This window comes from Tinamus guttatus, unplaced genomic scaffold (genome assembly GCF_059628265.1).
Source record: "Tinamus guttatus ecotype Peru unplaced genomic scaffold, ASM5962826v1 Tinamus_guttatus_pri_ptg000261l, whole genome shotgun sequence".
NCBI classification, from domain to species: Eukaryota; Metazoa; Chordata; class Aves; order Tinamiformes; family Tinamidae; genus Tinamus; species Tinamus guttatus.
Window position 1 is genome coordinate 837,761 of NW_028288795.1, and position 20,571 is coordinate 858,331.

At 45.2% G+C, this 20,571-nt stretch overlaps 1 protein-coding gene across 1 annotated transcript in view; it reads left to right on the forward strand.

Moving 5' to 3' along the window:
• The window catches only part of KDM4B (lysine demethylase 4B), a 65,362-nt gene that overhangs the window by 11,544 nt on the left and 33,247 nt on the right, over positions 1-20,571 (forward strand). The window contains exons 5-7 of the mRNA XM_088527111.1: positions 7,943-7,992; positions 10,446-10,549; positions 14,528-14,665. Coding sequence (XP_088383237.1) covers positions 7,943-7,992; positions 10,446-10,549; positions 14,528-14,665 — 292 coding nt within the window. The remainder of the gene's footprint in view (positions 1-7,942; positions 7,993-10,445; positions 10,550-14,527; positions 14,666-20,571) is intronic.

Consider the following 20,571-nt stretch of genomic DNA (forward strand, 5'->3'; position numbering starts at 1 on the left):
GGGTTAGGACCTTTGGCTTGTATTACTTGGATTATTTTTCCCAATCAGGTGTATGCAGCTGGCACACAGGAACAGCAGAGAGTCCTTTAGAACAGACTCCATTATTTGTGTTGTTGCACTGTTGTAGGCAGTTCACTAAAAGATCATTTTTCCTGCTGAGAGGGAGGCACTGTATTCTGGAGAGAAAGCGCTTTTCTGCACTCACCCTCATCTTGCTTTGAGCAAAAATGCCACGGAGATCAAGCTGGATTCCTGGAGCAGTGGGAGGAACTAAGGCCATAGTCTGAGGAGGGCCTGCTCTGGTGCTCTGTGGGAGCAGGACATGGAATTAGGATGTAGCTAACTGACATTTTATTTTTCAGCTTGTGCATTTCACGTCCATCTCTGTTGTGACTATTTAGTCTGAAATTATAAAGTCTTAAGGGGCTGGGGTTCATCTGCTGGTGGTTGGATCTTACGTAGCAAAGTGCAGACCCTTTGGTTGGTGGTTCATCCTCGTTCCCTCGTGTAATGGTGCAGAGTGGGAATGAGCTCATTCTTCAGGTGGGTTCCCGTTCTGCCGCCGCCGGGTTTAATGCATGTGCTGCTAATAATTCATCACAGCTCAGCAGTCCCAGGCTGGATTGAGAGGAGTCTGTCTTTGATCCAAGAAGGCTCTCACTGAAACTCATTCTTGCGTTTTGAAAATGTCTGCTCAAAGCTCGGGCGTGATTTGAAATGAAGGTCTGTGGAAGTCTGACAGGATCACAGATTGGTTTTAATAACTGAGGCTTTTGAACAGTGCACTTTGCTGCTGAGACGAGAGGAAGGAGATGTGCTCCCATGCTTCACGTAGCGCTTTCAGCCTGATGTGCCTCATGGGGAATAGCTTTACGGATCCTCGCTTGGCACGACGCTGCAAACGGTGCTTGGTGAGAGCAGGAGGAGCCCACGGTGGCACGGCAGAGCTCGCTCTTTATTCCCTTTTTGTTAGCACGTTGGCACAAATCAGGGGGGATTTTTCCTTTACTCAGCAGAGTAAAGGAAAGACTATCCAATTGGGCGATGCCAAGTGCCGTGCAAGTCTGGTTTAAAATAACAGAATGCCTGTAGTAATGACAGTACTTACATAGCACGAGTGCTGTGCAGTTGTTAATGAATTACTCTCCTCCATGTGAGAAGTGATGTGTGTGCCGGGTTTCTATCCCTGACAGAGAAACGATGGCCCTGGATCATCAAGGTGACAAAGGGGGCTGAAGAGAAGCAGTGAAGGAACCTCTAGCACGAGGGATTTCCCGTTCCGAGGATACTTGTCATTAGCAGTGAGCAGATCTCTCTTGTTCTGCTCCAGGCAATTATCTGTATCCTTTTCCAGGAGCATCCATGTCCCTGTGCTCTCCCAGACCAGTTGGTGCAAGAGAAGAGCATCTGCTCTCCCCTGTCAGCGGGTTTGACTATGAGAGACACTTGCTCTGTCAATCTTTAAATTTAGACTTCCTTCTAGCAAACACTGTATTTTGGTTCCCTCTGTTGCTCCACTGCTCTACCCCAGGAATTGCAGTTTCTCTTCAAACATTAATACAACTGCACACAGATTTTCTTAGGCTCGAAATGTATTTCTGCTTACTGGAGGGAGAAGCTCTGGTTATTACCCGCAGCCTGCGGATGAATTTGGTCTTCGGAGTTGTGAAACTAGGACCTTGCTTAGGAGTCTAGAGAATTGGGAGCATGCGAAATGCAATTGCGTTCTTATCGAGCGCATCATTCTGCTGGTAGCTTAGGTGTGTTTTCATGTTTATCCGTGGAAAATGGCTACATTTTCATTTGAGGACAAAGGATGAAAATTCACATTTAACTCCTTCCTGCAGCAAGTGATTTGATGCTGTTACTATGGGGACGTCGCTTTGCTCCCTGCTCGCGGGCTGCAGCCTCAGGTCAGATTCTTTTTGCAGATCTCTCTGTGATTCATTCTGCTTCCGAGATGTGTTCTCATGCGCGGCCTGGCCAAAGATGTGTGGCTCATTTGACAGTGAAGGAAATATTACGCTGGGATTTTCCCTTTCACGTGAATTAACTCCTTATTCCACACAACTTGAGAAAAGAATCAGGATGCACACACGTGATATCATCTCTCGTAATGGGGAGTTAAAGCAGCAGTACAGGGGCCTTCTGTTATCCGTAATGCAGAGGCACTCGCTTGCTCATGGAGAGGAACAAGGTTCTCATGGTTTGCAGCGTAAAATCCCGGCGTCTCTCTGGAAGTTTCTCTGCTAGTTTGATGCCTGCTGCTAACGAGCTGGCTCGCGGTGACCCTCGCGGCAGCTGCAGTCTGCGCGTGGCCATGGGCACTGCAGGGAATTGGGAACAGGAAATCAGCTGCCGCGTTGCATATTTTTCCTCCTTGATTCTCTGTTGCATAGGGTTGTTTTCTTTTTAAGGAATGTAAGGTCTCTGAAGCATAATCCTCAGCTTTTAGCGGTACAGTATCTGCTACAGAAAGCATTGAGTAATTAATAATCTGATTACGTGTTTTAGGAAACAAATGTGATGTGGACAGGTTCTTCCAAACAAATAACAGAATGGCAGGAGGATGAATGTTGCAGCCATTCATCTCTGTTGAATTGTGTACTAATTATCTTCTTGGCCACCCCAAATGAATAAATGATTTCATCATGCTTTTCCCCAAACACCTTTTCTTAGTAAAATACCTTCTCCATAGTGCTCATTCACTGTCTGCATGCAGAAGTAGGCTACAGGATTATTTCTTATATATGGAAAGAGAGTCGCTCCACTCTGATTTTTAATTTTGTGCTTCATGTTTGGCATTTGTTGCTGTGAAGCTTACTGAACTGTTACATTGATAGTCTTTCCAAGAGCAGATGGCTGCTCATATCAAACTCCCTGTTTGAAAATGGCATTTAAAATTACATTTGAGTTCTGGCAAAATCCTTCTTTACCTATTCAGTGCCTTTTTAGATCAGTGAAACAGTGTAAAGTAGCCAATCACATGGTCTTGCTGGGCAGATCTTGTAGTTAGTTATTAGATCAGGTGCCTCCCTTGAAATTCTCATTGCCCTGAGAATAGATTTTGGAAAAGATTCTGTCTAATGTCATATCTAGAAATTAATGTCTCCTTTAGATGTTATTTCTAGATCCTGACAACTTTAGCACTAGAAGATGCTATCGGCAGTAGGTGCTTGGCACAAGCTGGCGTGAAATCCTTCTGGGTTGGCAGTGGGAAGGATAGAGTCAAACCTAACGCCAGTGGGTCAGATATTCTGCCTAATGCTACTGGACAAGGAAATTGAGAGTTTGCACTTTCACAAGTTGCAGTCCCTTAGGGGAAGGAAAACGCTTCTCATCTTGCGCTCTGCTCTGCTAGGACCGTAGTTGCTTTTTGTTTCTTCCTGCTGGCGCTCGGCGATGCTGCGGCTTCCCAGCCAGCTGCGCGTGGAGCCAAGCGATCCCGGCGCATGAGCCGGCTCCGCGGGGCGCAGGTGCAGGGTGAGGGCTGGGAATGTTCCCGCTGGCCCTTCCCGAGCAGGGTTTGTCCTCATTTCCCCCCGTTCTCGTTCCCAAGGGATCTTATTTGAGCAGCTGTCTACAGCTCATTCTCTTTGAGCTTTAAAGGCAGGTTGATTTGGGGCGCGTGTGGCTGTAATCTTGTTCTGTCATTACATTTTTACTCCTTATTATCCCTTTTTGAGCAGATACACCCAAGCCTCTGTGTTTATCTTTCTGCATATGTGTTTTTCAATAAAAATGTCATTATTTGAAATCATTGATGCTGCTGGTTAAAGATGCTGAATTCCTTCATCTATTGTCCTGTAAAATGATCCATTAAAGATAAAACTGCAGACACTCGATAAAGGTCCTTTGCCAGGACGAGGAGCTCTCCGTGATGGATCTTATCTCCAGCGCGAGCGTTTGTGCTCTTGATGCAGAGGAGTCGCAGCAGAGCGGACGGATGAGGGAGGCCGGCGGTTTTCCTTTCCAAATGATGATCTCAAGAGGAGAAACTGGGTGCTTAAAGCACATTCACTGTTGGGTAACATCTGATAGTGATGGGGAGAGGAAAGGGGGTTGATTTCTGTCTTTTAACAAACAGGGAGGGAAGGATGAAGGGCTGTTACACATGGAGGAAAATAGAAGTGAGAAAAAGCTGTCCGTGAGGGGTGTGGAGCTGACAGTCACCGTGCTATTGATGAAGGAGCCATCCATTAATTTCCTTGAACTGTCTGCTTTTTTCAGGCAGGCTGCAAAGCTAGCTTAAAAGAGAAAAACTCCCGTGGTTGCTGTGAGTTTTCCTTTGACACCGCTGTATGATAACTGTTTTACCATGTAGAAGAAGTTGGCCCCAGAAGCAGGGTCTGAACTTTGATTTTTTTGCCGATGAGGGGCTATGTGGTACATGCTGGTGGTTCTTAATGGCTTCTGCTGGGTGATATATATTCTTGATAGACTAAAGAGTTTTCTTGGGAGGCATTGCTGCTGTCACGGAGGCTAAAGATGTTGAAGGTCAGGGTTCAGATTATGCGTTTATGGACACACTTTGTCTTCCGAAGATGAAAATAACAGCATTTTATTCTGCCTGTCACCACCGAGGGCAGGTTGGCATTTGAGTCTTCAGCGGGTCAATATTCTTGGCACAACTAAATCTGCTTCGAAGACAGATAACTAACCCCCAGCTTGACACATGGTCTTAGGCATTTTAAATGTGCTGTTCGCTTTTAGCTTCCCGTCCTTATTTCCGTAATTATAGCGTGTTAAACTGCGTGGGCCCTGTTTGGCCAGACCTTGTGCAGACACTGTGAAATTAACTTCTCCTGCCTTCTAACGTGACTCAGATCGCGGTGACATTTCCAGAGCCTTCCCGTGGGACCTCGGAGGGGCGCGTGAGACCCGGTGATCTGCTCTGCTTAATTCCCCTGGGTTGCTCCAGGAGGGAACGGAGGTGCCCACGTGTGGGTGTGCCGACCCGTTTTCCTCTGGAAAACTGCCTGTGTGCGTCACATCGGTAGCAAGGAAAGGTCTGGGAAGCTTGGAGGGCGGGTTGGAGGAGGAGAAGCGATGGGTGGTGCTCTGATGCATCACCCCAGGTGCAAGAAGTTGCTCCTAAAGGCAGCGAAACCGCTGGAGAGAGGCGAGCCAGCTGGGGTGGCCGGCGGCAGCCGTGCTTTGCACTGCATGACGTTCTTAGTAGCTTTCAGTGGCCAGGAATAAGGCAAAATTAAGTTGTCTTCCCTCTCCACCCTCCAGCGCAGAGGCATCTTTGAGGACAGGACCTGAGCGAGACCGGACGGTCCCCGCGGACCCACCTGGTGCCGGGAGCGGTGTCGCTGCAGCAGCCGCTTCCCTGCTGTGTCATCCCGGGTGGCTCCAGAACCGGCCCTGGCCTCCCCGGATGGCCCCTCTGCTCCTTCCTACTCATTTAATTCGGAACTCACAAGACATTTGCTTATTTATTTTCATTGTTCCTGATAATAATTCTAAGCCATTAGAGGGGAAAATTGTATTCAAAAATGCTGTTTCACACTTTATTTGTTTGATGATTTAGAGCGATAGAAAATAGCACATTTGCTAGCTTTTATAGTGTGATAATTATCCGCATCCATCAAGCCATTCCAGGGGAATAAACAAAACACCAAGAAAATTACACTATTAATGACATCCTTTATGGCAAATAGGAAGGCTCTTTCTTTTGTACCAAGGGTGAAAAGGGGACCGTCCAGTTAAACTTGCTCCTTGTCACCAAGAGCCAGGTCCTGCTCCATGGGAAAGCTCATCCAGGGTGTTTGTAGCCTTGGGGCAAAGCACTTCTGTCTGTGATGCTGCAATTGGTAATTAAAACCCACTTTTCCCCCCAAAAAATGTTTTTTTCCCCATTTTCCATGGTGGAGGACACTTATGCTGTGATCTGAGTGGAACAGATAAGGGAAGTAGTTTGACATCATGCAGTCTGGTAAGGGGTTTCGGATTTTTTTTTTTCAATTTTGGGAAGTTTTTGGCAAGGAGTGTTTGTTTTCAGAGCAAATCAACTGCCGTTCGTATTGGGACTAAGTAAAGTAAGAAACCCCCCCCCCCCTTTTTTTTTTTTTTTTAATAAAAGAAAAGGCCTGATGTTCAAAATGATGCATGTCAAAAAGGAAATTTATGCTGTAAATGCTGAACACCTAATTTTGGCAGCTGTCTCTGGAGCTAAAGATACCTCGCTGCTGAGCCGAGCCCCAGCCTCGCGCGTGGCACAAGAGGGATGGTAGCAGATCGTGTGGAATGCCGGGCCCGTCGGCTCCTTCCATCAAGGATTTTGGCCCTAATAGGGGCCTGGCCGTTCTTCATGCTGAAAGCAGGGGGTGATACCGTATGGCTGTACACAAGAGCCAGCTCTTTATGGATGTTTATGTGCTCAATTACAGTACCCCTTGGATCACAGCGATTTCTTATCTTTCCATGTCACCTCCTTTGTTATTCTACCTTATAATCAATCATTTTATGTCTGATCATATCGAGCTGTCTAGCTCAAGCTGTGCCACCCTTGTCGAAGCCTTCTGTTTCTCCTGGGCTTAAATAGCCGCCCAAATTCTCTCTTTATTGCCCATGTCTATGGAAATCGGTCAGATTTGTGAGTGTAACTTAAAGCAGAATCTCACCTGCTTTTAATGCTCTTCTGGAATTAATTTTGTGAATTCCCGAAAATAAATCTGTAAGGATATGTAGGCTTTACTTTCTCAAAGATGGTCCAAACATCTTTTCTGTCCAAACAGAAAAGTTGATTTTTGAAATTGGAGCCAGCTGTCACTTTGTGAGTCCGTTCTGTGGTTCTCTTGTTTATTATTACATATAGTTTGTGTTTTCTAAGCTGGAAATTCTTCCTGTCTTGCTGGTACCTATCCAAGCAAGTCCTTTTTCTTTGCCTCTCCACGGACCATTCTTTAAAACTCAGCTTGGCTTCTTGCAGTCTGCAGTTTCAGATAACACAATAACCATGTTCCAATGTATTAAACTTTTAACATCCTCAAGATTCAATTAATCTTATCTTTACAACTCCCAATTACAGGCACTAATTAAGTGAAGGTTGCATTGTAGACTGGGGATATTACATTAATCATCAGCAGCCTTGTAGCCATAAATTAGTTCTTTCCCAATCCTTCAGCATTTTTCCCAGAAGGAATGGAATGTCTCATTTCCCTGTTTTAAGGGACATTAATCCCACAAAGGAGCTTTGGATCGGGATTAGTTTTATCACATTTATGTAAGTGATGAATGGCCTTTGTAAAATGAAAGCTACTGGCTTTGTCCAAGACAAATGAAATTGAATTTTTTTGATAATTATGCAATTTAAGGCACTGTCAAACTTTAGTCAGAGGATGTTGGGAGCACATTACTATATTTTTATTATTTTATAAGATTAGGTGCTACATAGTGTTTTCCTTTAGATTTTTTTTAAGCCATCAGTTTAAATCGGCTTAACATCTAAATCTTGAGGCATCCTATGTTGATTTTTTTCCTTTGTGATCCTTTCTAACCTGCCTGAGCACAAGAGGTGTATTTACTTTGATTTCAGACAAAAAAACAAATATGTGAAGCGAATTCTCTGTATTTTTCCTTATGTTGTAGATAAACTTTTGACTTATAAATTGAGAAGTTGAGCAAGGGGACTGGCTGCAAATTCTCTAAAAGTCAGTGTATTTTGAGAGATCCTACCCTCAGCAAAGCAATACTAGTTACCTGTTTATGCTCTTGACCAGTTGCATGCTGCAACATCCTGCTTCCAGCTTGCTGTGATGAGTGCTGATGACTTTTGACGACTTTTGAAAATAATGACAATTGCATTCCTCAATATTCATACTGAACAAATGTTATCAGTTGTAATAAATCCCAAACTCACCAATGACATTTAAAATAAGTCTTTTTTTAGGTGGGAATATGCTTCTGTTTTGCTGATGTCTCTCCTTTCCCCTAGGTATGCCATACCCCCGGAGCATGGCAAGAGGTTGGAGCGGCTGGCGAAAGGTGAGCGCGGCTTCCTCCTGCGGAGCGCTCCGTGCACGGAGACGCGGGTCCATCCTTGGTGAGACATGAGGCATCTGGAAGGAGAGCCCCCTCGCCTGGCAGCGCCTTCCTGGCCGTGCCAGGCGGGCTGGCACCTCTGTGCACTTGTGGATTTTCGCCCTTGCCAAGCGCCAGCCTCAGCCGCTGGATCCCCTGGGCTGTTTTCTTGCCTGGCTCCCGGCCAGGGCACCCCAGGAGCTGCCACCCGCCCTCCAGGAGAGCAGGGAGCCGAGTTTGGCACTTGGGCACTCGTGCTGATTTCCAGGTGGTGACGTTGCAAGCTGCGTGCAAAAATACAAATCTCTACATTTGTTGGCTGCGTTAGGTTATTGTTGTTGCTATTTCCATGCCCTCGCAAATGTTCTAAGTGCTGCCCGGCTAAAAAACGCTCCTGCCCCACAATAATGAACTCAACATCTCCATGTTTCATCTTCAGCGAGGCGTGCTTTAAGGTTTGCATCTGTCACTGCAGGTCATGCAACAGAGGCAGGCAGGAGAATCTCCAAGACTCTGCTCTGATGCATTCTTGCAGGAGGCAGACCAATTCACAGTATTAAAATTTCTTGGTGACCAATATTGCATTGATTTTTGCTGTTTGTCACTTATTCCTACTGACAGTCAACTTTGGAAGCTTATTCATGGTTGGCAGTGTGGAAACCAGAGCAAATCCCCAGTGGTATGGTCTGTATTTTGAGCCTGATTTTTCGTTTTGCTTTGTAGCTTATGGAATTTGGACCTGGGAGGTGTTTTGAAATGGCCATGAAGCAGCATCACTTTTTTAGGCATTTTTCCCTATATGAGTCAGTGGTCTATACTATGAAGAAATTCAGGATGGAGAAATGAGTGTGCAATTAATATGGAAAATGAATAGCCGAGCTGTAAATGGGCTCACTGGGAGAGTTGTGGAGCCCATGGAGAGAATGTTAATGTGTTGCCATGTTATTGGTGCTAATCACTTAAAATGTGCTTCTTTATTAGTAGCTTTAATGAGAGCCACTTAAACTGTGCATTAAAAAGAGGGACTGCAGAGAGGGACGACAGACTGGGTAGCAGGCAGTCATAATTTTAATTGAAAAGCTTTTAGTAAAAAAAAAAAATAAGAAAATCAGGAGTCCAATAACCCACTGCACTTTGTGATACCCCTTCCATTATGTCACATCAATTAGTTTTGTTTTCAGAGCTTGGGTTATTTTTTTCCCAAATGGTGGTGTTTTTCTCCATCCCTGCAACCCATAATTCATTGATTGAATCACCTACTTGAGTGGAATGCGTGGTCTTGAACACAGCGCTGCGATGTCCTTAAGTGTGAGAAGATAAAGGGCAGGAGACCAGAGGTGGGACAGGTCTGAGTCATCTTGACTGACTGAACTGATGGTTTGTCCAGTCAAATTGCCTCGATTGTGAGGAGTGTGATGAACCCTAGAGCAAGTGAGTGGTGGTGGTAGAATTCCTGTTTGTTTGCAAAGAGCAGCAGACTCTGCTGTACTGCTGAAAGGTACCCGGAATTTCTGCTCTTCCCCATCAGAATCCCCTCCGCAGGGCTGCACAGAAACCAGCCCGACATGGTCATTTTTGTTCTGAAGTGCAAAACTTGCAGTAGAAGATCTGAGTGTATTAAAATGTGTCTGGCTTTGGGAGGGAAGTGCCCACATCAAAGGGTTTTTAAATTTATTTAGCCCAATTTCATGGTATTAATTATTGTGACTTGTTGTAATGACCCAGTTTGATTCCTGTAGCTGCGTTTGAACTCGTGCTTCGTAGTGCTGAGAGTGGCTGCCTGTGTGGGATCACAGTGTCTGCTGCTGCGGCCATGGCCGAGAGTCTCTCTGGCTGTATTACCTTGTAGTGCATTTGGTTTGTTTAATTTCTTTCTTCAGACCAATTATTAACATTTGCATGCTTTTTCCTTCCTTTTTTAGGGTGATATGTAGGGCAGAATGGTCTGGACTCTTATGGATTGCTTTACTTTTCCCAGGAATAGTGTAGATACCCATCAGAGAAGGTATAAACAGGGCCCAGCAGTGTTTGGAGTAGATTATGTGTCAGAAGAAAGGGGTAAGGTTGCTAGCCAAAACACGAGAGCGCCAGGTTCTGCTTCTTACTTTGCCAGGGTTTTACTGAGATTTTGGCCAAGTTGCTTATTCCCAGATGCACAAGAAGATTTAGATGCTAAATCTCAACTTGACTGGAATTTGGATTACATGCCTCCGTGTGTAGGTTCCTGTCACGACTTTTGTGTAGTACTTCAAACAAAGGGGGCTGTCCTCATTTCTGATGTCTCCAGTTGGAGATCTACTGCTTTGATGTGTATGAAGTATTTAGGCAGGCTTTCGTTTAGTTAGCTTGTCTTTGATTAGCACTGGTGGGGATGTAATATTCCTTTAACGATGCACCTCTTTTTAATGTCTCTACAGGATTTTTCCCAGGAAGCTCTCAGGGATGCGATGCTTTCCTCCGTCACAAGATGACCCTCATTTCGCCCTCAATCTTGAAGAAATACGGCATTCCTTTTGACCGGGTAGGTACAAAGACACTTTGGAGACCCAGGCAAGTTGTTGAGGTGCACAAAACACACCTACCGTTCTGAAACAATTCGGTGCAAGCAGCTGGGGAGCAGATTGCTGATTTCAGACTGTATTTTATCAGTTTAAACCCAGTGGCTGCTTATAAATGAGGATTCTCTCTAGGTCCTTTTAAAACTGTTCCCTAGAACTAACTAAAGCATTGCTAGTTGGGCAGTCAGGGAGTGTCCCAGTTACAGAAGGGTGAACTGCAACAGGGATGCAAGGATTTATCAGTATCATTATGAGTGTTAACTCATTGATGATTCTTGGAATACAGACTGACTTTTTGTGCCAGCTGCAATGTGAACCCCAAGCGAGGGGCAGATGAGCGTTCTTTCCAGCCTAAGCTTTGTCAATAAGAATCCATGAATCCCTTAAGTCCTTTTACTTGAAACGCAGGGTTGTATTTATTTGGTATGATGGCTTTAATATGCTTATTCTTAAAAGTTTTCTAGCAAGAAATAAATCTCCTCAGCCAAACGTGCTTACCAAGGATTTAGTGTCTGTGCAGAGTCAGACTGTGCCCGCGTCCTACAGAACAGTGAAGGGCAATGTTGGAAAGTGTCCCTGGAAGGGTGAGGAACAGGAGAAGGGGGATTGAGCTTGAGATGTCAGAACCCTTTAAGTCCACTGAAGAGCATCAGAGAATGCTAGATTCGAAGGGATTTGGTCCTCTCCCATCCTCTTTGCATCATCAGCTCTAGGCATTGCAGCCATCTCTCACACCATCAAGGTGTCTTTTTCTATTTCTTTTTATAAAGCACAGCTTTGCTAGAGTTAGTGCACCTGAGACAAAAATATAGCACCTATTTGATGAGCATAGTGAGTCTTTGAGATGGAAATAAAAGATCTTGGCTCTGTTATAGCATAAAAACTAGGAATTCATTCAATTCACTCCTCCAGAGACTGGTTCGTTTTTCCTAGTGGAAGGCTGTGATGAATGAAATTTGAAGTGTGATCATCTGGCTTGTCAGATGAGCTTGCTGTCAGGGCGTGCAGCAATGTGGTGCTTATGCTTCAACATCAGCGGCTAGACTTGCCCTACTTTGCACATGATGGTCGATATTAAATTGTTCGTAGAGAGCAACAAATCTTTTTTCTTGTAATCTATCTGCAGAACCTAATTCCCAAATAGGAAAACATCGATATCCGCTGCACCTGACTGAAAATAATAAGGAAAATATCTAATTGTGGGTTTTGCCTTTTTATTTTTCTAAGGCTATTCATTTACAAATATGGGAGTAGATGGGAGGTTTGGAATCGTGAGAGTTGATGCACAACCATCCTTCTTGGGAATGACTTTGCATAGACAGTTAAAATGTCCTCTCTTATCCCAACCACATTCAGAAAAGAGAACAAAATCTGAAGCCAGAGTGATCTTAAAATCTGACTTTATTTACTGACCTGAGTAGGGCTTAAATGGTAACGGAAAGAGTTGAACACCCTCTCACTTCTGGTGGTGTTTTCCCTATGAATTTGTGCTGCCAGAAGCCATAGGAGACATAATAATTTCATGGACAGAGCCTAAGAAGGGATGCCTGCTTATCTAAAGATGAGGTTGAAAATACTGATAAAAGGGTCTTTTTTGTGTGTAGCAGGAGTTGTGAGTGGGGTTTGCTCTGCTCTCCCCCAGTGACGTGATCTTCCTGCAGCACGGAGGAGGGTGGGAAGCGGGAATGAACCTTTGGCTCTTCATTCAAGCTGCATATCCGTGCTCCCGTCTCTGAGCTCAGAACAGAAGGGAAATCTTAAAGAAGTATTTGTGCAAGACTCCAAATGGCTGAATTTTGTACATGGGCATATTTTCCTGCAACATGATGTATTGTTACGCGTTTGCTTTTCCATGTATCTGCGGGAAGTCACATTGACTAGTAATTACATACTAAGTGATTTCTGATCAATAACCAAGGCAGAATAGCAGAAGAGTTTGTAAAATGGCAGTGGAAGAAAGCTTTCCCTCCAGATTTATCCCAAGTCAGCTTTACTAGGCTATATAATAATAGGGCAAACACACAAAATGACTTAAATTAGGGTGCTTTTAATTTCTTGCCTGGTAAAGAGACTTTTCCGCTTAGCTAGGCTTCCCACTAGGAATCTTCAGATTTGTGACACGAGGACTATTTGCACATTCCTGCCTAGCACCTCTCCCGTGCTAGCTAGAGATAGAAACCCCTGACACGAGGGCTGCATGTCCAAAGGATTGGATGTTGTCTCTGAATTTTACTTCAAAAACAGAAGAGACCAATGTTCATTTTTAAGAAGGCAATATTGTTTTCACAACTAAACTTCATTTTTTAAGCAAAGGGAGATTATTAACATCCTGATTGGCGAAATATAATCATAATTCTGACTTTTGGAATGGAATGGGGGGAAATCAGGCCTGCCCTGACAGCCTCCCTCTTCCTTGGCGCTCTTTGGAAGGACCTTTTGAATGTAAAGGGAGGAGATAGGAGATCTCTTTAGTCCGAGCAGCCTGAATCTGAATAAGTCCCAGCCTGAAACAGTGGCTCTGAAGGAGGATGGCTGTTGTTCGGGGACAGGGAACATGTGTCATTTCCTTTAGAAACAGAGATAGGCCCCCTTCATCTATATTCCTGGCAGACTTCAATGAAGTGAATAGGCATGCATTTATAAATCTCTGTAATGGTATTTACTTCTGGAAAAAAGAAAGGCAGATCAATACTAGGGCTTTTTAATAATTAAAAATGTGTATTTCTGTAATCTCCTATTGATTTCTCCATTTATTCTGCAAGAGCTTGCAGAAGTCAGTAAATTTAGGGCTTTCTCCATGAGTGGCAGTTTGCGCTGGCTTTCCTTCAATAGTTATTACTTTTCTGCATGGCCTATCCATCATCTTGAGTGCTTTCTAATTTATTGTAGGGATAATGTTGACAGCAGTGACATGGAGGACATACACTGTGGGCTTGAAATGAAGACACCAGGATGCAGATTTCCTGACAGAAACATAATCTTTCCGTCTTCCCAAGTTAGCAATCTCCCACTGGGCTGTGATTTATGGGAGGGCTGGCCGGGAGAGCACCCGGCCTCGCACCCCTCATCCCAAACTGCTCCTGGCCTTAGGATGGAGCTTTTGTTCTTTATCCTGCTCATGTTACTAGTCCTGGGGAGCTTCTGGGCTGCTCCAGCCCAGGGCGTGAGCTGGGGTGTTCTGTGGACTCATTCTTGTGAGAAGAGTTGTACGTTCTCTGTATCCTCCATAGGCTTCTGCCCAGCACTGCTGAGAGTTACTGCGGGTGCCAAGATCCCAAGGGGAGTTGCTTGTTGTGTGGCTGCTTGATAGAAAGTTCTGTCAGCAGTTCTGGGTTAAAAAAGCCCAGGAAAGGGGCAAAATTTGACTTCGCTCTACCTGTAAAAGGTACCTGCTGACGTGTGCTTTTGCAAGCAGGAGAGCTGGTGGATTGCAGGAAGAGCAGTCCTGTATCCCGTATCCCTGCAGGCTACTTTTATGGATTCCTTTTTCCCCAGCAAGAGTCTCCTCTTCATGAGTTTTAAAATGAGGCTTTTCTAGAAGAGGCAGGAATTGATTAGCTTGTGATTACAGCTATCAGCTGCAGAGTTTTTAAACTTCTTAAACCTCCTGATGTGAATAATGTCCATAATGCTTACTGCTGTTTTAATTCTGCTTAAGTAGAGGAATAGCAGGCTGCAATTTTAGGTGGTTTGATTTACATGTGAACAAATGGGAATGAGACTTAATACGTAAGGGTGGGAAAGTGTGTACTGTACTCAAATTTTCTGTAATAGAATTATTTCAATATTTCTGCAGTTACCAGAAATGGATCCAACTATAGCCAAGAACTGACAAAGTCTTTTCAGTGAATTTGGTTGCTGCTGTTTTTCAGTAGATCTCTGTTCTCAAACAATTCTGTCAACTGACCTGCAGGGTATTTCTTGCTATTTTTGTCTTGCAGATCACCCAGGAAGCTGGGGAGTTTATGATTACGTTTCCTTACGGTTACCATGCTGGCTTCAATCACGGCTTCAACTGTGCTGAGTCCACCAACTTTGCCACTTTGCGCTGGATTGACTATGGAAAAATGGCAACCCAAGTAGGTGACTTTGATGGGGAGTTATTTAAAACCACTAGCTGGTTAAATACAGGTGTGCGCGTGGGAGACTTGCCTTTTAGATGAAAGCTGAAAATGCCATGGCTCTGTGGACGTGCGCTCAGCTCCGATGGCAGCTGAAGTCGTACATTGGAGTTCGTTTTGGAGTTAAAGGAACAGCAAGAAAAATCTAAAACTTCAAGGGGCCTCAGATCAGCTTTGCATGTTATTGATTTTGAAACCGTTAAGAAAACTTGATTCAAAAATTTAAAAAACTATGTTTGTCTGCTGTGACCTTGTATACCAGGTTTATCTGCAGCAAATGGTCATGGTTATACGTCCCAGAAAATGAGGTTTATCATGTAAATTCCGACAGACCCTTAACTACAGCAGTGCCAGCAGGCACCGCTCTAATATTAAAAGTAATTTTGGACTCAGCCATGTGTTCACAAACAAGTGACATTTGGGAAGTGCAGTTTCAGATTGAGCCTCCATGCTTACATTGTTAAGCAGCGTAGCGTGAAATTACCGAACAAGCAGCACGGAGAGCTCGGAGCAGAGCTGCGAGAGGAAGCTGAAGTGCGCGAGGAGACGCCCAATTTATTTCCATTGCACTCGGTGACTCTTGTCTGCTCGCAGAGTCCCTTTTAATATTGCCTAAACCTCACACTGCGTATGTGTTAATTAACCCTTTGGTACCTTAGCAGCAGGTTCCAGGTGAGGTGTGAATGCTGTTGTGCTGTAAGGGCACAAGGTTTGCTTGAATCTTGCTTTAAGTTAAACAGGGGCTTAATGAAATAGCAGCTGACTGCGGACGGTCGGGCTACCTGCACGTTTGCAGAGAGAGAATTTGTGGAGAGGGAAATCTTGGAATATGTGGTTTATTTATTTATTTTGTAACTATCTCAGGTTTACTAAATTAAAAAAGTTGGCTGTTTGGATATCTCTGCTCTCAGGCACAATTAGATTAAACTTGCCTACATTAGAGCAGTTCTTCCTCATGTCAGAGCCTCCTTTGGTTCTTGGGATCTCTTGGCTGGGTGGCACATTTCAGTCCACGCTGTCACTGCCGTGGACCAGTGGCCTTTCCCCGGGTTAAGGACTATCGTGTCCTCCCCGTACTCGGAAGATGGGTGACAAGACCAGGTTCGAAATTAGCCAGTTGTAATGTTGTCCTGAACATTATTCTGGGGGTTCAATTTGGATTCACTCAAACGGTGAGTACGGTGGTGTATGTTGATGGCACAGAGAGCTTGTGTAAGAAGGTGATGGCTGCGTTAGAAAAACGCACACGGAGCTGTGCTAATTGTCTGCCAGCGAGATGAAATGTTCAGTTAACCACAATGGACCCTGCCTAGCCTGTGAAAATACATTATAACCCAAGTGAAGTTTAATGATCAGCTTCTTCGAAAGTGGTTCTGCTGTAATTGTAGAACAAGCATCGGCATTAGCAGGAAATCAGCATTTCAGCAATGGCTGCAGAGTTGTGCAGGCAGCTATTTGCGGATAAACGTGTCTGGTACCTCTGCAAACCCATGGCAAGGATGAGCAGAAGCTTAAAAATTCAGGCAGAAACTGGTTTAGTGACCACTCGAGTGAATAAAATAGTTGTCCTGCTCAGTTCAAAGCTTTGAGGAACCCAGTGGAAAAGTTTGGGGTTTGGGAGAGTTGGTTTGAAGGGTGTCATTATGTGTATGATGGTAACTTAGGGGTGGTAACAACCACCATAGTTGTAGACGTGAGTTGTAGCCGTGTGTGATAAGCAGCCTGTACCATACGAGCATTGCCCAGGTGGGCAATCTGATAGCTGATGATTCTTGGCATAGAGTTACCTCAACTGTTAGAATTCACCATCGTTTCCTTTAGGTTTGGCCTTGTCTTCGTTCAGCTTTTTAGTCCCAACAAGGTTTTGCATCTGAAGCCAGATTAGCTGCTCTTTCTGGCAGTTGCTTCTGAGCCTCAGTGCTAAATCCTGATACAGGATGGACAAAATCTGTGTCGTCTCTCATGGTGCAGTAAATCCTCAGCACTGGCTGCTCCCTGCTCTTAGTAAAAGTCTGTTAAGATGGAGAGGAAAGGTGTAACACTCTCCTGTACTTCATGTCTCTAATTAGGTGGTGGGGGACCGCTGGGAAATAGCTATCTCGCCTACAGCTGCAGACCGTGCCCGGAGGTATAAGAATTAACAGCTCTTTAACTGTTACCCCATTTAGTAAATGCCTCCATCTGTCCTCCAGGAAGCTCGCGTCGCAGCCGACTTCTATCCACGAAGGTGACTTTGAGACCGACCACAGTTTGCTGCTTCTATCTGTATGAAAAGCAGGGGCTGAGTAGCACACCTGGCCGTTACCGAGACCTTCAGTTCATCTCAGGGCTCCCTTAGATGATCCTGGGGTGCTGTCACTTGCTCTTGCCAAATCCTTAATGGTAATTCAGGTCAACGCTCCTTGGTATCTCATGTGGGGAGGTCAAACCCTGTTGGGAAATGCATTTTTAAGGTAGTCCTGTCTGGCTAACATGTGTATTGGCATGTCAAGTAAAAATAGATGCAGAAGAAACAAGTTGAAGGGTTTGACTAAGCGTTTGGGGCTGGCACAATATTTCAGGAGTCTCTCAGCAATCTGAATTCTCTTCATTAGACCTTAACATTACTGATGGGAAGAATTCACCTGTGTAGAGATGGTTTTATTTTCATATGTTATAGTTAATGTTTACCTGCAAAGGCTGAGCCTAAAAAATACAGAGAAATATTTTGCCTCCTACTCCCATCATTGGAGTCCTTCAGCCATTAGTCTTCTATCCTTTCTCATTTCTCATGCATTTTTTTTTTCAGTTTGATTGTCAAAGAATGACAAATGGAAGGCAGTGAATGATAATTTTCATTCCCTTCCATTACTTTATTATTTTTCATTCCATTTTGCAGTTCTTTCTGCCTTGCTGCTGCTTTCTTTCACTCCGTTTCTGAAACTTCTCGCTTGCGCCCAGCAATAGACTTCTGGGAGGACCTTGCTTAGTGAAACACAAAGCCAAAATAGCCTTTTTAAAGCCTTTTGAAGTCAAGTGTTTTAGGAAAGTGTCCCTCCTGAAGCCCAAGTGGCCTGTAAGTCTCCCCCTGTTCAAAGGCACTCTTCAGAGTTTGTAATTTTGTAAGAAATTGAAGTCTACCTCACAGGTTGGCTTTTCTATTTCTTTTGCAAAGTGCCCTGGAAATAAGTGGATAGGAGAGGAACAATTTCTTATGCTTTCCTTTATATTAATAGCGGGCACTCCTGAATGATAACATCTGTGTTACTATAGGTTGGCATTTTCCTGCTTTCATTTTATCTCCTGTTTACTCCAGAGATACAGCTGGATTTCTCTGCCTCGCTATCAAATGGGGGCAGGTTGCCCTGCTGCCCAAATCCCGCGGTTTGCTCCGGAATGAGCAGCTGGCATCTCCTGCCAGCCGAGTCACAGGGCCTCGCTCCGGAGGTGGGAACTCGGTTCCGCCTTTCCCCTGCCCTGGCTTTTATGAAGACATGAAGGTGTCTTCAAGGAAGGTGCCTTTTACATGTCAGAGTTTGTCTTTACAAACCTTTCTGCTTCTGCGCCGTCTGCTGCCATTTTTTTGGTACACATTGCATTGGAATAACGTATCCCAAGCTTACAGTTTAAGTATCTGTCATTTAGAGGTTGTCTGGCATACAATTTTGCTTGTAAAATGGAAACTTGCTGCTTTTTATTCTTCAGATGCCAGTGGGTTTTGTCTTAAAAGATGTGCTTATTTTCCAAGAGATAAAATTTGTGACGTTTTGGCAGACACTGTTTGATAGCGCTGTAGAATTCGTCTCTCAAATGGGGGAAATGGAGTTGTATTTTTGCAGTGATCTGTACGTGTGCCTCGACTGACTCTAATTGCCACCTTTAAAACTTGTAAGACTTTAAAGAAAAAAGCTCGGTGTGGAATAGCAAATCCATCGTTTCTCCTTGCAAGACAGATGCACGGCGCCGTGGCCGACTCCTCGCAGAGGTGCAGCCCTTGCAAAAGGGCCCCAGGAACCAGTCAGGAGTGGCAAGAGCTGCTTTAAAATTCGAGACCTATTTCTACTTGTGAGCCCAATTTAGCTTAGCGAGAGGATGGGTCAGGTTAAACCAAGGCAGCCGACTGCCTTGGCCGCCTTGGAGGGGCTGCCCAGGAGCCTGGGCTGGGAACGCGAGGCCGTGGGGCACGGAAAGTGCCCTGATCCCGCTGATCCTGCTGCTGTGGGGGATTTATGGCACCGAGGCGGCGCTGCGGCCGCAGCTCTGGGGTCACTCGGCTTGGGGGACACTGGTGTCTTGCTTGGGGATTTCATCGAGGCTCAACAGGCAGCAGCCTCCTGCGTCTCCCTGGCTCTCCCTGGCTTCTGCCTTGGAGTACTGGGAGATGCAACAACCATATTTCAGCCTCTGAACCTTTAGGAAAACGTTCCTAAAGAATACGTGTCATTGCCAGGGCGTGGAGTTTCCCCAGAGCGTGCCAGAAGCAAATCTGGGGTTGTTGCTTTTGTAAGCGGCACTTCGTTTTGCGCAGAACATAATTATTCATGTTCCTACAAGCTGCCTATAGATTTTCTTAGTTGTACATGGGATACAAAATGATAGATTTTATTATTTCACTTACTGGTTTACAAGCACGTAATGCATTGCAGCATCAGGTTTGTTTTTTTGGGATTTTTTTCCAAAGAAATGAATGAAAAGCAAGCAACCAAGCAGGAGGGTAAAAGAATAACTTGCCTCACTTAGCATCAGTTATGTAGTTTGTCTGTCATTTCAGGTGTTGCTAAGCCGTGTGTGCCCGGGCCAGCTGCTTGCCTGGTGCGTGGACGCCGCGCCGACCTGCTAACAGGGGACACTTGCTGCGACAAAAGTGTTGGGCATTTTGGCTCCTCTTGCCAAACTGCAGGTCTTGGGAAGCAGAGGGATGAGCAGCATGAGATAAACCCCAAGTGATACTCGCTGGGGACGTTAGTGAGTGCTGCTGATGTAGCCTTATCCCTTGTGCTGTAATGAGCCTGTCCAAATGGAGGGGTGCTGGTATTTCTCCAAGCAGTGCAGCTGAAAGTGCTAAATTTCCTTCTCTACCTTCTCAGTTTGATGTCAGGCCCTTGGGGCCCGTCCAGGCGCTCCCCTCCCTGGGCTGTCCTCGTCCTGCAGGACTGGAGATGGGCTGGATTGAGACAGGCTCAGGGGCGGTCTGCAACCCTGCAGGTGTAGGCTGCAGAATGCGCAAAGGGCAAGAAGGAAAAAAAGGGCTCAGCAGACGTTGCAAAATAGCTTTGCAAGATAAAAAGACAACCCACGAAGCCTCGGCGCAGCCCATGAGCAGAAGCCTGGTGTGCACTGGTGAGGGATATTGCTGTATTTGCCTGATGCGGAGCGCTTCGTCTCGCCCGTTAGGGTAGTGCTGGTGAAGGCAGAACGCTCCGTCCCGCGCGTTTCGGAGGAGGGTGCTCAATTCGAGTCCCCCGTGCCGCTCGTGGCCCCGGCGCCTGCGGAGCGCGCGGGGAGGCAGCGTGGAAATCTCTGCCTAATCGCTTTGTTTATGAGCCTCGGTGGAGGATTTCCAGTGGGCTTCCTAATGAACTGGTTTGTTGTTGAGACTTACTGCACTGCTTGTAATTACACGAGAAACAGGGGGTCAAGGCTCATCTTCCTTCCCACAAGCTTCCAACTACCAACCATTAAGCACATAAACTATACATTTTAGGTTTTTCTCCTTCCTTCGAAAGTTTAACTCCTAATTTACTTGCAGAATACCCATGCTTGCCTACCACTCATCCTCCACTCAATTTGCACATATAATTGCAATTTATATGTTCCTTTGGTACTTCTGAAAGCTTAGACAGCCCGAGAGTGCTGCTGGCCGGGGCCTGAGTGCAGATGCAGCT